This window comes from Trachymyrmex septentrionalis, unplaced genomic scaffold, assembly GCF_001594115.1.
Source record: "Trachymyrmex septentrionalis isolate Tsep2-gDNA-1 unplaced genomic scaffold, Tsep1.0 scaffold83, whole genome shotgun sequence".
Classification (NCBI taxonomy): Eukaryota; Metazoa; Arthropoda; class Insecta; order Hymenoptera; family Formicidae; genus Trachymyrmex; species Trachymyrmex septentrionalis.
In genome coordinates, this window is record NW_017306018.1 from 2,732,775 (window position 1) to 2,748,231 (window position 15,457).

At 29.6% G+C, this 15,457-nt stretch overlaps 2 protein-coding genes across 7 annotated transcripts in view; one reads left to right on the forward strand and one right to left on the reverse strand.

Moving 5' to 3' along the window:
• LOC108754946 (para-nitrobenzyl esterase-like) overlaps positions 1-5,403 on the forward strand; it is a 15,279-nt gene extending 9,876 nt beyond the window's left edge. For 2 of the 3 annotated variants that reach the window (XM_018497620.1, XM_018497619.1), the window contains exons 2-9: positions 658-810; positions 1,333-1,621; positions 1,972-2,157; positions 3,337-3,548; positions 3,657-3,828; positions 4,111-4,425; positions 4,678-4,822; positions 4,915-5,403. In XM_018497620.1, coding sequence (XP_018353122.1) covers positions 673-810; positions 1,333-1,621; positions 1,972-2,157; positions 3,337-3,548; positions 3,657-3,828; positions 4,111-4,425; positions 4,678-4,822; positions 4,915-5,074 — 1,617 coding nt within the window. In that variant the 5' untranslated portion in view covers positions 658-672 and the 3' untranslated portion in view covers positions 5,075-5,403. Of the gene's footprint in view, positions 1-657; positions 811-1,332; positions 1,622-1,971; positions 2,158-3,336; positions 3,549-3,656; positions 3,829-4,110; positions 4,426-4,677; positions 4,823-4,914 lie in introns of those variants that run through there. The other variant, XM_018497618.1, reaches the window with a different exon arrangement.
• Positions 1-15,457, reverse strand: part of LOC108754948 (calcitonin receptor-like) — a 112,896-nt gene that overhangs the window by 67,753 nt on the left and 29,686 nt on the right. For 3 of the 4 annotated variants that reach the window (XM_018497623.1, XM_018497624.1, XM_018497626.1), the window contains exon 4: positions 14,093-14,203. In XM_018497623.1, coding sequence (XP_018353125.1) covers positions 14,093-14,203 — 111 coding nt within the window. Of the gene's footprint in view, positions 1-2,526; positions 2,994-14,092; positions 14,204-15,457 lie in introns of those variants that run through there. The other variant, XM_018497625.1, reaches the window with a different exon arrangement.

Below are 15,457 nucleotides of genomic sequence, written 5' to 3' on the forward strand. Positions count from 1 at the left end.
TATATATATATACATTGTTAAATGATTTCAATTTTATTATAAACTTTTTATTATATAGTGTTATGCAGATATCAATTTTGTATCAATGAAAAGAATTCATCTTTTCTTTAATTATATTTGTATAATTTCATCGGTTGATTTATATTTATAGTAGTCGAGGAGCCTCATACTTCCTCATATTTCTTATAAATCACGAACAAATATAACAAGATCGAATAAGTCCTAGTTGTTCGTTGAGAAATGTAACAAGAGAGATAATTCAAGTTTATTTACGTATAAAGTTGAAAGTTTAATGTTAAATGTATAAAGTATATTATGACATAATCATAAACGATAAATAAAATTTTATTGCATCAATTCGATTTTAATCTGACTTATAAAAAAATAATTTATATCTTTCTTAGAATACAGATACGCATGTATGCAACATAAACTGATAAACTTATCGACATGTACTTTTCTCAGGTCATCCATAACTATCCATAGCTATTTACTAATCCGTCAGACCTGTCCAGTTTCCAAGACGCCTCACTAGAGTTAATTTTATCTAAGACTTCTATCCAGTTATTCTGGGGATACTTACTATCTAACAAAATAATAAAAAACTAGCCAATTTCTAGCGGGTGATTAATTTTTCTCTAATATTTTTCTACTTAGATAGCGTTATCCATTATGGATAACAAAATCGAAATACACGTGCAGGAAGGAAAGTTAATTGGCATTGTAGAAAAAGGTGTTTATGATGATTATTACATAGCCTTTCGAGGAATACCATATGCGAAACCACCAATTGGAGATCTTAGATTCAAAGTAAGTAAATATAATTCATGATAACAAATACATTTTTATAAAAGTTAATTCTTTGAAAAATTATGATTAACCGATCATAAAACTGTTTATTATTTCATAATTATTATATAATCTGCTTTTCATTTATTAATATACATTATCAAAAAATCCAGAAACACTAAAATATTTCGAAGACAATCAATTATAGCAAAGCACATGTAAAAAGTAAGTAGGGCTAAATAAAATATCGTTAACTGAGTTTGCAATCGCAAATAAAAGTTAAATTGAATTTTTTTTTATAAAATCTCTTATTTTTATTGTACATTCTTGAAGCTTTGAGAACTTTCTAAAACACTACAATAAAGCCTATATAAAAAAGAAATAATAAAATGGATATCGTCAAATTTATGCGGAACTTAGAGCACTCATTCGTTAGCTTTAAACGTTAGTTGTTTATTTAAAAATTACTTGAATACAATTTTGCATACAAAAAAGTTGTTTCTTAACACAGAGAATCACATTGTGCGTATATGCGATTTTTAGGATCCGGTACCAGCAGAACCATGGTCCGGTAAAAGAGACGCATCGAAATATGGAAACATCTCCGTTCAAATAAATGATCTTACACATGAAATTGAGGGCAGTGAAGATTGCCTTTATTTAAACGTGTACACCACAAATATCAAACCTTCAAAGAAACGTGCGGTAATGGTGTGGATACATGGTGGGGCTTTTTGTCAAGGTTCTGGTGATGCAGTCATGTACGGTCCCGATTATATCGTGCAGAAAGATGTAGTTTTGGTTACCTTGAATTATAGACTAGGCGTTTTAGGTACGTCATTCGTTTCAATATGTATTATTATACACATATCATTTGTGTTTAACATTTTGATAGTAATTGTTCAGATGTCTTTCGTTTGAAATAAGTCACTTAGATCATAAGTCACATAGTCTAAATAAATTAATTAATACAAAAAGTTTAATTCACATTTAGCTGTTCATAGTACGTCATTACAAACATCTGTATGTGTGTTTGTTATTTATTTTTACATATAAAATTATTTAAATTTTGCTGATTAGCATTAAACAAATTTTAACACGATTTGCTTTAAACATAATAAAATAATCATCTATTTTTAACTAAGAAAAATCAACTTTAGAAAAATTCATTAATAATTTCAGGTTTCCTGAACCTCTACGATAAAGTAGCGACAGGTAATCAAGGTTTGAAGGATGTGATTATGGCATTACGATGGGTACAGAAAAATATATCACAGTTCGGAGGAAATCCAGATAATGTCACTATTTTCGGCGAAAGCGCTGGTGGAGCTATCGTACATTATTTAACTCTATCTCCGTTAGCCAAAGGTACAACGTATTTTGTCGATAAAGATTTATCGATACATTTAATAATTTAAAAACCCAAACCCCGTTCCATTTAATCATGAATTTATTCATAAGTCAACTACGATGCTTTATCTCAAAATCATTCAAACACTAAAACATTTGTAAATAAAAAATAAAAAGCTCAGCAAATATATTAAACAGATAATAAATTTATTCTTTTCTCTCTCTTTCAATTAGTTTCTAATAAAACATACTCTTCCAATTTTTTTGTAAGTTCTAAATATTTAATTCATTATAAAATTTATAAATAGTAATGTAAAAATTTATAAAACAACTAATTTTCCTATAGATCCACATATATATAATATGAAATAATGTGTTAATAATTACCAAGGCATTTCTTCCATTGTAAAACCAGACGATGGCTCTGTTTATATAAAATTCTTTGGGCTAGGATTGAATCCACAAACAGCCTCCTGCTATGCTGCGTCCGACGGAAATTTCCTTTCAAATTCTTCATCAGTACTTCGATTCAGTTACTTCTGACGTCAATTCGATATCGTTATGTTGTCATTGTATACCATTTTGATTACGTACGTGTATAATATCAGTGCAACGACAATATAAGAATATCGATACTGTCGTTAAAAGTTACAGACTTGCTATATAGGTTCCAAAGATGTGAAAATCGCATAGCGACACAGTTCCGATGAGAAATACTGAAGCACCCGGCCTACAATCTAGATATGTCGCCATGCAACATATCTTCGGAGACCCAAACTAGAATCTGAAAAGCAGAAAATTTCTGTTGAACGCAACAGTGTAAAAGACTGTTTACGGGTAGGTACGATCCCAGTCCAAGGAATTTTATGAATAGAGCATCCGTCGTTTGGTATTGTGAAATGAACAATGAAAGAAGTGCTTTATCATTTATAGCGATTATTAACATGTTAGTTGATTTCATACTTGAATTTTTCATTCCTTACGTTTTATTTAATTGCCCTAACATATGTGTATGAGAGAGAGAGAGAGAGAGAGAGAGAGAGAGAGATTTTTAATAACGTAAGATCAATCACAAAATCATTACGGAATCATGATTACAAGAACTCTCAAACACTAATTTATACATTACAAAGAAAAAAAAATAAGAATGTTATGTGATAAATTGTATGAAATCAATTTGTCATTATTGTTTATTAGATCTATTTCATAAAGCGATATCGCAAAGTGGTGTCGCAACATGTCCTTGGGGTTTAACTGAACGACAATCTCATTCGATGAACAAAGGTTTTCGACTCGCGAAAATACTTGGAAAAACTACTGCAGATCCGAAAGTCGCTTATGAATTTCTCAAAACAATTGATGCTAAGAAGCTGATAGAAACTGAACAAAAGTCTCTCTTGACAGAAACTGTAATTATCTGAATATATGATTGTAATTATATAAGTTCGATAAATATGCAGTAAGCGGGCTACAGATTGTGCGAATAAAATATTATTTCAATAATATCTTTTTCGCAGGAGAATCTACAATATAGTTTAATATGTTCACCAACTTTGGATCACGAATCATCGAATCCAGTATTTCCGGAAGATTCAAAAACGTTTAAGTGCCGCGGTGTTAAAGTACCATTCCTTTTGGGTTTTACCAGTTGCGAAGGATCTTTTCTTCCATGCAGTAGCTGGAAAGGGCGTAAGTAGTTTTATTTTTGAGTTTTATTTTTTGTTAAAAAAGTACCTTTATAATACTTCGAATTTTTTCATAGAATAGGATATCTATCATATGTCGCATTCCTTTTAACACATCCCATTATAGAAAAAGTTTAAATAATGTTTTAACAAAAGATTTTCTCTCTGTTTTTGGCAAATGTACAGAAATTAATTATTTTTTAATTTAAAAAGGAAAGCTGTAAAACATCTATTATTTATCATATGATCTATAGTAGACAGAACTAAAATGTTTTTAAAATTTCAGATATAAGCAAAGAAAAGCTTAAGAAAATCGATTCTGATTTCAAAAATGCTATATTACCTGAAACTTTATCTACATTACCAATTACAATCGAGGAATTGCGATCTCTATATTTTGGTGACAAAGCAATTTCAGAAGAAACTCTAACAAATTACGTTGATTTTCTCAGCGATCAGTTCTTCTATCGTGGTATAATGGAAGCAGTGGATATTCAGACAAAGCTGAATAATAACGATAAGAAAGCGACGTATCTGTATAAATTTTCATACGAGAGTGACTCTTCTTTTGTAAGAAAAATATACAATATTGAATTCCCAGGTATTATTAATTAATTTAAGACTATCTAAAAATCTATCTTTATTTATAAAAAATATTCGCTTATATTATAATTACAATAAAAATTGATTTTGAATGTTTCTAAATTTTTGTGCGATTTTAAAACAACATAATCTGTTTTATAGACAATTTAATTTAAACAATAAATCGTCTTTTAAAATATTTAAAGTTATGTAATTTATAAAGTTATGTAATTTAAAGATTTAATTAAAAGTGAACGAAAATAATTGACAGGTGTGACACATGCTGAGGAACTGGCCTACTTGTTTTATTTTAATATGTTAAAAAAATTCGGCATGTCATCACCTGCAATTGATTCAGAAGACTACAAGATGATAAAATGCTTAACACAAATGTGGACGGATTTTGCTAAAACAGGGTACGAGAAATTTAATTTCTTTTAAATACATTCTTCTAAACATATGATATTTTAATTTATATTTATAATTAATTTTCAATTAAATGATTTAGAAATCCAACGCCTGTTACAAATATATGGTTACCCGTGAACGATTCACAAGATGGAAAATACAATTACCTAAATATCGATACAAACTTGCAAATGGAAGTTTTCCGTAAAGGAGAAGAAAGATGGGATTGGGAAGAGAAAAAAAATAAGTTACAGCATTAAAACTTTATCTATATTAAGTTGGGTTTCTCTATATCTTTTAGGTTTATAATAACTATACTTGTCACTTTTTGAACATATTTTTTAATGATAGGCATACTATTGTTACTTTCTTTAAGTTCAGGGTCGGTTTTGGTTAATAGAAATAAAAGATTACATAATAATTTAGTCCCCAAATGACTTACTAGAAACAGAATGTTTTTTTGCAAATTAAAATTAAGAAGTGTTAGTTAAGTATTTAGTACTATTTGTCATTGAATTTCAAGTAATTTTAGTTAAATTCTGACTGAGAATTATTCGCGCGCGCGTAAAATTAACTATGAAATTGTAATTCGGATAAAATTAAAATAAATAATAAAATATTACATTTATAATATTACTGTATTAAATTTGAATGTTTTACGTGTATTTCATGTGGTATTACATTCAGTACATTTTCTACATTTCGTATTAAATTTTTCATGTGTTTTCATATGGTATCACTACTAATACATTTATTTTCTACATTCTAGATGGAGATTGCAGGTTATCCAGTTATTTTTATGTTCTGTTATATATGCATATAAGCAACTTTTTTTTTTAATTTAAAAACAATTTCGACTAATTGTTACGCAGAATTATCTTTCTCTCTAAATTAAACTTTACGAAATTCATGTTATAATAATGCTTTTTCGGTTTTTACGTATTATCTTCAAAGATACCAGAAGGTTTGCGGGTTATTGCCGTGTTCAATAGAAGAAAGGCCCCTATTATGAGATACTGAGTTCATTTTAGATAAATGCTAAAAGTCTATAGGCAGAATTTTAAAGAATAATAGGTTATTTTGAAGGGAATTTAATAAGAGCTTTAAGATAACGTTACATAAAATTTAATTCAAATTCCTTTTTTTTTTTTGAAAATTAAAGAAATGTAAAAAGTGAGCAAATCAAAAAATTGTGCTCCTAATATGAGATGCCTCGAGAAATCGACAGTAAAATGAAAAGTATATCAATATTGCAATTAAAAAACTTTATTTAATATTTCTAAAATACAAACAAACACAGCCAGCGTGCACGAAAAATGAGAATGCTATAGATTATACCCAGAACTTCTTTTCAGGTAGTTGGAATCAAGTATCGCAGATACAGGCACTCGACGTTTATTCCGGTTGTCCTTTTTACTGTACAATAACATTTATACTTTAGCAACGATTTTCACTATAACATAGGAGCATGGATTATTTCATATTAGGAATATCTCATGGGTATCTCATATTACGATTTCCATGCCTTATGGTTTTACGATCATCAAATCTAACTTCTGTAATTAAACAATTCAACATATTCCGTATTTTTCTATTAATACGACTTTACTCTATCACATGAAGAATTTATTCCCAAATATTTATTTTTTATTAAATAATAAAATAAGATTTAAAAGATCATCTCAGTGAAACTTGAAGACATCCTAATTCTAAAATCTTTTTTTACAATGACTACAGGCATGATCTAATAATGAATCTTCTACTAAATAGTTTTCAATGCCAAGAGCAATAAATACATGGTGAAAACAATAGATAGCGTTTATTAGCAATGGCATTAGCAATGAATAAAAACACAATGACCCACAAACTTTCTGGTATTCATGTTATAATTTTTCTTGGAATAATTCGTTGTTATTCACTCTTATAGGTAATATTTTCTTCAACGAAAAATAGAACTCTTAGGCTGGAGGTTGTTCCACCCTTTCGATAAACTTCAGCTCACTGTCTTACTTTCTTACTCTCTTACACTCTTAATGTTTTATACTCTTTTGTTTATCTAGTAGGTAAATTATTATATAGGCTGATATTCATAATAGGTTCTTATATTTAAGATCGTCTTAAGATGTCACGAACCAATCAGTGAGTCGTATTAACATCAGACATTATTTAAGAACGTCTTAAAGTAAGAACGGATTATGAAGATTGGCCATAGTTTATCCGAAGATAGAACAACCTAAGTTTGATAAAAATATTGATTTTTTTTTCATCTCATTGCCATATGAAAATCTTGCTGCAAATACTCTGAAGCGTTTGATTGATCAATTAGAACATAGAATTTTACGAACTCTGATCAATCAAAGAACACTTAAAGTATTTGCATCATCGCGTTGACCGTACCTCATGTCATATAATATAGTCATAGATAATAAAAAAAATAAACAAATTTTATGCATATCACACAGGGCAATTAACTTCTAAAGTCCTAACAATAATATATATACCATTTTAACACATACATGTCAACACAAAACGCGCAGGCGTCTCTTGTATGACGCTGTCGCTCCTGACCTCAGGTTCCGTTGTACCGTCTTTAGAAAAATTCGATCACACCTCTGATCGATCTTTCGTGAGACGGATCGATATAAACAGGTCGAATAAATCACATAAGCCACGTAGGCAGTGTAAAGTTCGCAGAAGAGATCGTTAAGAAACATTATAAAAGCGATCGAAACTCAATAAAAATTTAATTTAAATCTCGCCGGTGATGTGCGTAAAATTGAGCATGCGATAATCACAGTTAGTGCAGGTGATGTTTGTGATTACTTAAGTACGAACGGTATCAAACTGAATACCGAAGAAAAGTTGTCTGCCGAAGAAAAAGTTTTTGTCTTCGTAGTACTGTAACTGGCAAAAAACAGCCTGCTATTTTTTGTCACAAATTTGATCTTGCTTGTGTTTCGCATTGTCCATTTCGGAAAAAAACGGAAAATTAAATTTTTAGCGATCGCTATACTTCTTCACCCGAATTAACGAAAATTGTTCATTATCAAGACATTCGCTGCGAATGTCGAGATCAATTCGGCATCAATTTTACCTTGGAATAATCAAAACAAACAAAATCTTTCTTTAAATTTGTTTGCGAGCAAAGGTGTATTCTCGCTGATAATAGAAAAGGTAAGAAGCGAAAATTCGAATATGCTATTTACTGGATGTACAAAAAGTATTCGTTTAGGGACATATTTTCCCAAAAAACCTTATTTTTCGAAAGTAAATATTAATTAATAATTTAAGAAAAAGTAAAACAAATCATATATTTCTGAAAAATTATTTTATCTAAAAAAAATATTGTAATAATTAAAGTATATTATTTTAAAAATAAATAAAAATAAAAGATTTTATTATTCAGCCGCACAAGAAGTTTATTACCTATATTTGAGAAATTTAGGTTCTAAGTAGGGTTCTAATTTTATTTCGTTTTTCGAAGATACGTGTAACCATGATACGTTTATCCGTTTATATTCACTTTCAGAAAAACATTCACTTGTAAGTAAACGTTTACACGTACAATTAGCATATCTATTTATTAGAAACGTTGTTCCAAATATACGTGTTTTAAGTAAAAACCTGATACTATATATTTAAACGAGAATAACATACATTTATATGTATATTTAACATTTCTATAAAAATTATCTTAAGGAATATTTTAAGTCTTTTTTATAAAATTAAAAATCAATTTTATTTTTCTTATAGCTTAACATTTTAAAATGAACTTTAAAACCGACGTAAAGATTTACTCGTGGAAATAGCATATTAGTTTATTAGAAAACGTTTGTCCGAATACACTGTTTTAATATTACTTTATGTACATATTTTTTTCTATACTCTATTTTTTACTGTACTCAAATGTTTTTTTTACACCCAAAAAAAATTTTCAATTTTTCCAACTTATCATACTATTATAAAATGACTACATAATAAAAGAATAAACGTTTATTATAAAAACGTTCAAAAAACATTTTTCATAAATAAATATGTTAAATACACGCATAAATGTATTTTCGTTTAAATAGTAATATACGTACAAGTATAATAGCTTGCCCTAGTTCTATGACCATTAGCACATTATTTTTTTTTGTATTCATTGTATATAGAAAAATACAGATTTATTTAATTCATTCGTTTGTTTTCAAGCACGACGTCTTCTTCTTCCACGGCCTCATGCCAAGGTACCAGTAACGAAAACATCACGATGGACTACAAAATACCTGTCGACTTGTCGATGTCTTATTTGCGAGCAATTCAAAAGATACCGGGAGATACCGCCGGTGAGAAGTTTAGTTGGATAGGAAGATTGGCTTTGCATCAAACCAGCGAAGATGTTGAACAATTTCCGCCAGAATTGCTACCTCTACTTCACGTGGAAACCGCCGTCAAGAAAAAGAGGCATAAGGACATAACGTCAGCGCTCAAAAGTGACGACTTGACAATAATAAACCGGGCTTTTAAGGCCACTTGGTTTTTCGATGGCAGCTACAAGGAGATCGTCAACGTCGCATACTTCTGCGAACATCTCTTTCCGTACGTTTCCGTAAAGACGAGAATGCGTATCGTGAAGACACTCGGATATAAATTGAAGGATCCGGTTTTTGCACAGCAAATGTTCATAGCAGTGGAGTCTATTTATGACTTTCAAACCGCTTACCCATTGTTCCTGGCTTGTGATACGACTTTTGCTTATGACACGATCGTAAAAAAAGGATTCGTGCTGCCTGCACATTTTGTTAAACATATATTCCGCAAAAATCTGGATTTGGCAGTGCGTTTTCTCAAATTATTCTCTAATTCTGATGAACGCACTCCATTCCCGAATAACGTCGCTACATATGAATCTTTACTGCCCAAATTAATAAAGAAGCGACCGGAAGATTTTGTAGAGCTATTTGAGGCTCATGAATCGAGTATTATAAGACCTTATTATAATAAACCTAGTTTGAGCAACACTCGTGCTAAAATATTCTTGAAAAAGGCTAAGCAACACTTGATAAAAAAGCCGCGTACATACATCCACATGTTAAAAAAACAGATCAACGAGCATTTAATGGAAAAAATATTTCTGGATTTATTACCCGAAAAAGAATCTTTGTTCAGCACATACGAAGTGCTCGAATACTTACGATATTATCCAGATAATAAAATATACGAACTACTCCGTAAATCGTACGAGTCCAAATATGATAAATCTCTTCTTACTGAAACGAAAAATATAACGGAAGGCTTGTTAAAATTGTTACCTCTCGAGGAGCGGATCAAACAAGCTAGAATTATGTTCGAGAAAGTGAGTTCGTATTCTTACGAGGAAAATTGGATTTGTTATTTACCTGTTAACGAAGCGATACCATATCTCAAGGAACAAATAAATAAAACTAAAGATGAAAAGGAAAGATCTGAGTTAATTGAAAAAATGATGCAAGTTTGTAAGAATAATAAGGATGACGATGCGTTATCCGATACTTTGATGTACTTCTTGAAGAGACATAAGAACGAAAACCGTAGTGTATTTCAAAGTCTATTCAGTTTTCTTAGAATATACTATCATCCACGTGATTTTAATAAAAAGCAGCTCTCCCTTATAATAGAAATTATCCAATTGTTTTACGTAAAAAATGAATTTGTATCGGAATATATGTTCCAGTTTATGGTGTATTTCAGACTTAAATACAATATGCCAATGGAAGAATTGGTCGACATTTGTATAGAACAAAATCATGAAGACTACCGCTGCCAGAGTTGGAGCCACACGATGAAAGACAATGGCTTGTAATATTCTTAAACACAATTCAAAAAAAGGATTTTGAAGATTTCTATGAAAAAGAAATATTTTTTAAAATTATCCGAATATTATTAAATACGATAGCCGTATTTAATAATAGATGTGATAAATGGTATGAGAATGAAATCAATGTAGAAAAACTGACAATTAAAGACCATCCTTGGTTAATGGACGCCATTTTCGAAATATTACGTTTTGAAGAACGTTCTAACAAATGTTCTCAAGAATGTCGGAATTATTACTCGGATAGTCCTAAAAAATGGTCTAAAAAACGTTCTTTATATAAGAAGTCTCATTTTTTATGTAATAATTATATGCACCATCTACTGCAGTCGTATGAACCAGAATTATATCGCAGTTGGTTTCCATCAGAAGAAAATACCACATCTGTAAGCTTAAAAACATTTGCTTTAAAATCAGATCTACAAAATATACAGGAGAATTGGAAAGAGTATTTAAAAGTCACCATGGAAAATTATCATTGCAAACAGGTGCATCACTTCATCAGGAGTATGCGTTGGTACAAAGACCTACCCATTAAATTTGCCGAACATTGCAAGGATTATATACACGACAAATGCGAAGATAAAATATCGTCTAGCATTACTATCTTAGCCATTTTACTTCACGGTGAGGCAGTGACAAAGTTAATCGATTCTTTCGTACCCACAGAAATGAAGGTAGATACTAGTCGTCCAAACGCTAAGAATAATTACAAGATAGTGAAAAATTTACCATTGAGCATGAGACTTTCCAATCCTCCAATTCATTTTGACCTCATAATTAGATTGTGCGTAGGAGGTTACTTGTCAATAGCTTTGATGATACTAACAAACGTAAGTAGACGAACTCCTATGTCCAAAGTAATATCATGCGTGAAGAAGTTGACGGATATGCGCGTGAGTGTACAAAAGCATGGGATTAGACTAATACCCTTAACATCTGTCGTGCAACAACTTGATCTCTATCAAAAAATGTTGTCGACCGATCATTATTCAATACAACAAGTTTTGTTCGAAGCAATCCAACGATTGTTCTTTTCAAATCCAAAACCCGAAACTTGGTCTCTATATTGTCAAGCTGTGTCATCGGTGAATCCTACTGACTCTACTGAAAAAAACACATTACTCCTAGATATAATATTGAAAATGATAATGGATGTATTTGAACATAACGCGTTACATATAAAGAAACCTTATTATGTAAGAAATCACAAGTTCATATTCATTCCCAATGAATACATTAAAAAATCTTTTGATCTGTGGTCGAAAATAATGGACAAGTTTTATAAAATGGAATCGCGGAAGATAGACGGTTATATTATCGAGTTATTGACAAATCTTTCCAAAACAAATAATTTCAATGTTTTACCTGAAGAATTTATCAAAAGTATAATTCGAAGATATTTATTACATTGTAATTTTAATGTGAGTAAAACAGCGATATCTTTTACAGTATCGTGTCTTTTGCAGAGTAAGGATGAATACATAACATACTTTAAAGTACTAACCGATGTCTTTCATAAAGCAAACGCAGCGACTACTTATTGTACTTATTGTGACAAGTCTCAACCTCTTAAAAAATATAATTGTCAAGTCAACAAAATTATGCATTCATTCATAGATATTTTCGTTATTCGTGCTTGCAAATATATTCACTCTGATACATCTATTAATCCACGAGTCATCGATAGTTTGCAAATTTTATTTTCATCTATTTTGTCACCTGAACAAGATGCGGAGTCTTATTTGCTATTAGTATATATGAAGAAATTTCAAGAAGTTTGCAACGAATCTTTAAGGATGAAAGCTTTTGGCTTGAAAATTGGTCAGTACTTGCCCAAATTAGTCGATATTTTCTCGCCACTATTAATCTCGTTAATGGCCAGTATTCTCAGGTACTTTGTTCGCGAGATATCCGATAATTATGTAAACTGTTTTACTAGTATCATAGAAGGTCTTGTTGAAATTGGTAATACATATTCCTATTTTATGGCTGTAAATATGTTACCGTCGCCGGATTCGAAGAACGAACATATGACAAGATACTGTCAACTCTTTGAAAAATTCCAAGAAATGCAGGAGCCTGCTATCGAGACTGTTTTATACAAACATTTTTTGAAATATTAATTTTTTCAACATTGATTAAACAAATCAAAGAAATTAAAGATCATAGCGAATGAGTTTATATACGTATTTTCAGCAATATTATTAATGTTTTGTTATTATTTATTGTTTAATTGATCATTGAATTGTAAGTGCAGTTTTATATATAATATTATACGTTAAACTGTTAATGCGCAAGTCTTTTCTAATGAAATGGTCGCGAATTCTTATAAATATTTTATACCTTATATTTAGAGGGATGCCTAAAGTTTTTCAATAAACATTTAAAATATTTCTCGAAGAAAAATAAATGCATATTATATTTTAAGAATCATACGAGCTAGATATTGTATAATAAAGATATGTGTGTTTATAAATTTTTTTGTAGCGATTATATAATATATAAGTAAAAGCGCAATGTTACATAATAAAGATTTTTTTAAGAAGTTTAAATACATATGGCATTGCATAGTATGTGTCCATTCACACATCTTATTTAATATTATATGATTATATTATCTATTATCTATACATATTTTAAGCAAACAAGCAAATAATGGATACATTCTTCGCAGCATATGAATTTTTTTCACACAGATCCTCTAGTATCTTTCCTGGAATACTTTTTCTACGCTTTTAAAGATTTCAAAGAAAATAAAAAAAAAGTAATAGAAGTTTTTTTATTCTCACAATAGGTCATTTTCGAAACTTTTAAACTAATTTCTATAATAAATCGAATCGATATTTGTGTCCCTATACTAACATCGATAAAAATAATATACTGTTAAATTAGAAGATTAAATATATCAATTGATTCATCAATTAATTTTTCTCGATTTATATCAATTGATGTATCAACGAACATATGAAGGCAGAAAATTCTATTGTAAATTCTTTCATAAATTATAAACTGTACTGATTTTACGAGACGAAATGAAGAGAATTGATATTAAGAAGTAAACTGAAATAAGTATTTTATCTTTAAGATAAAATCTCTAAGATAAAATTATCAAATTACTGTAAATATAAAAGTGCAAGTCATTCATTATGATGTTAATATAATAAAGAGGGGACGAGGAAAAAATAAGATAAGAGAGATATAAGATATTAAGGTATGTGACTTTGAATGTTTTTGGAAAAATATGAAAAATAGTTAGTTGATAGCGGCGTGCTACAATAGTTACATAAACAAGACTCATTTTACTGACGCAAGTAACGTTCCAATTGCAAAATAATATTAGTCATTATATCGGTAATAACGACTAATCATTCATCAAAAAAAAAAAAACGATAGCTTAGATGATTAATTATCGCATTTCTACAGCTATTAACGTACTTACGCGATGCATCAAAGCCGGTGATGAAGTCAGGACATGATATATAAGCTGTTGATCCTGCTGGAGTGTTCGGCCAACAGGACCATCCATCGAAAGTGAGTTGACAATATGGTTCTGAAATAAAAATTTAAACAGGAGATTATAACAAGATGATAGACCGATGATCTCATAAAACGCATAATTTGTTAGCTAGTATTTAACAGTATGCCGAGATTAAACCTCGATATATAAGAAATTGTGAAGCAATATAATATGAAGCATAATAATATCGTAAAGAAAATATCATAAATAGCACTGCGTAAGTTGACTACGGCAAATTGGATAAATTTTCTCACGCAATATATACGACGGTCGTAAAAAAGACAACTCGTAACATATTACTCATCAGTATACTAAAGAATTATAAGGTTATATGCCGACAAAAGGCACATTTCCTACATATATGAGATCCACGACATACTCATAAAATCTTCTCGTTTAGGAGGATAGAATAAATTCAAAGCCAATCCGTATTTTTACAAATTGTTGCAAATGCACATAAAATTTGACAACTTATATTTTAAAAATATATATCATATATTATAAAATAAAACACATTCTAGTATATAATATTATAATTGAAATGGAATATCAAAATGGAAATATCGTGTTTTAATATATATTTTTGTTCGTTTTCTTTATGTCATTTTCATATCCGTATGTTTCTAAACAATTCATAGATAAATAAGAAGCGCATAGAAACCTATATGTATAAAAGGGGAAACTAACTTTAAACTATATTAACACGAAATCACGTTTAAGGGATTTCATCGTGGTTATAAGCTCAAGAAAGTTCACATTTGCTCACAAGATCTAAGTTTCGAAGAAACGTTGATAGTATGTATTTTATCCGAGATCTCTTGCAATTCCGTCAACTTTTATTGAAAATAAATCACTTTCTTCCTTCCCTTGTGTGACTATAGTCTGAGAAAATGGCACATTCGCGATGTTACAAAAAGAATGACTGAAAAAGCCGTATGAAATATTTTCCACAGTTCTACAAACATAGATAACTGTGCATTCTGTTTTCCGGTTATCTCGAAAATTCAATAGATTTAACTATAAGTATTTAATTTGTATCTTCTGGTTGAATCTATCTAAGAATCTATCTAAGAATTCCAATTAATATAATAAAATATTTTTTCAGTATATGTATATATCAAATTCATAAAAATTGTCTCGATGTCTTGCAATTTGAAATACAATAAACATAAGTTTTTTAATCTATTCTGTATAGTAAAATAAAAACGTATAAAATTTATTTTTTAATTGATTATAAGAAAATTTTATTTTAATTTTAAGATTAAATTATTTTATTAAAAAATATAT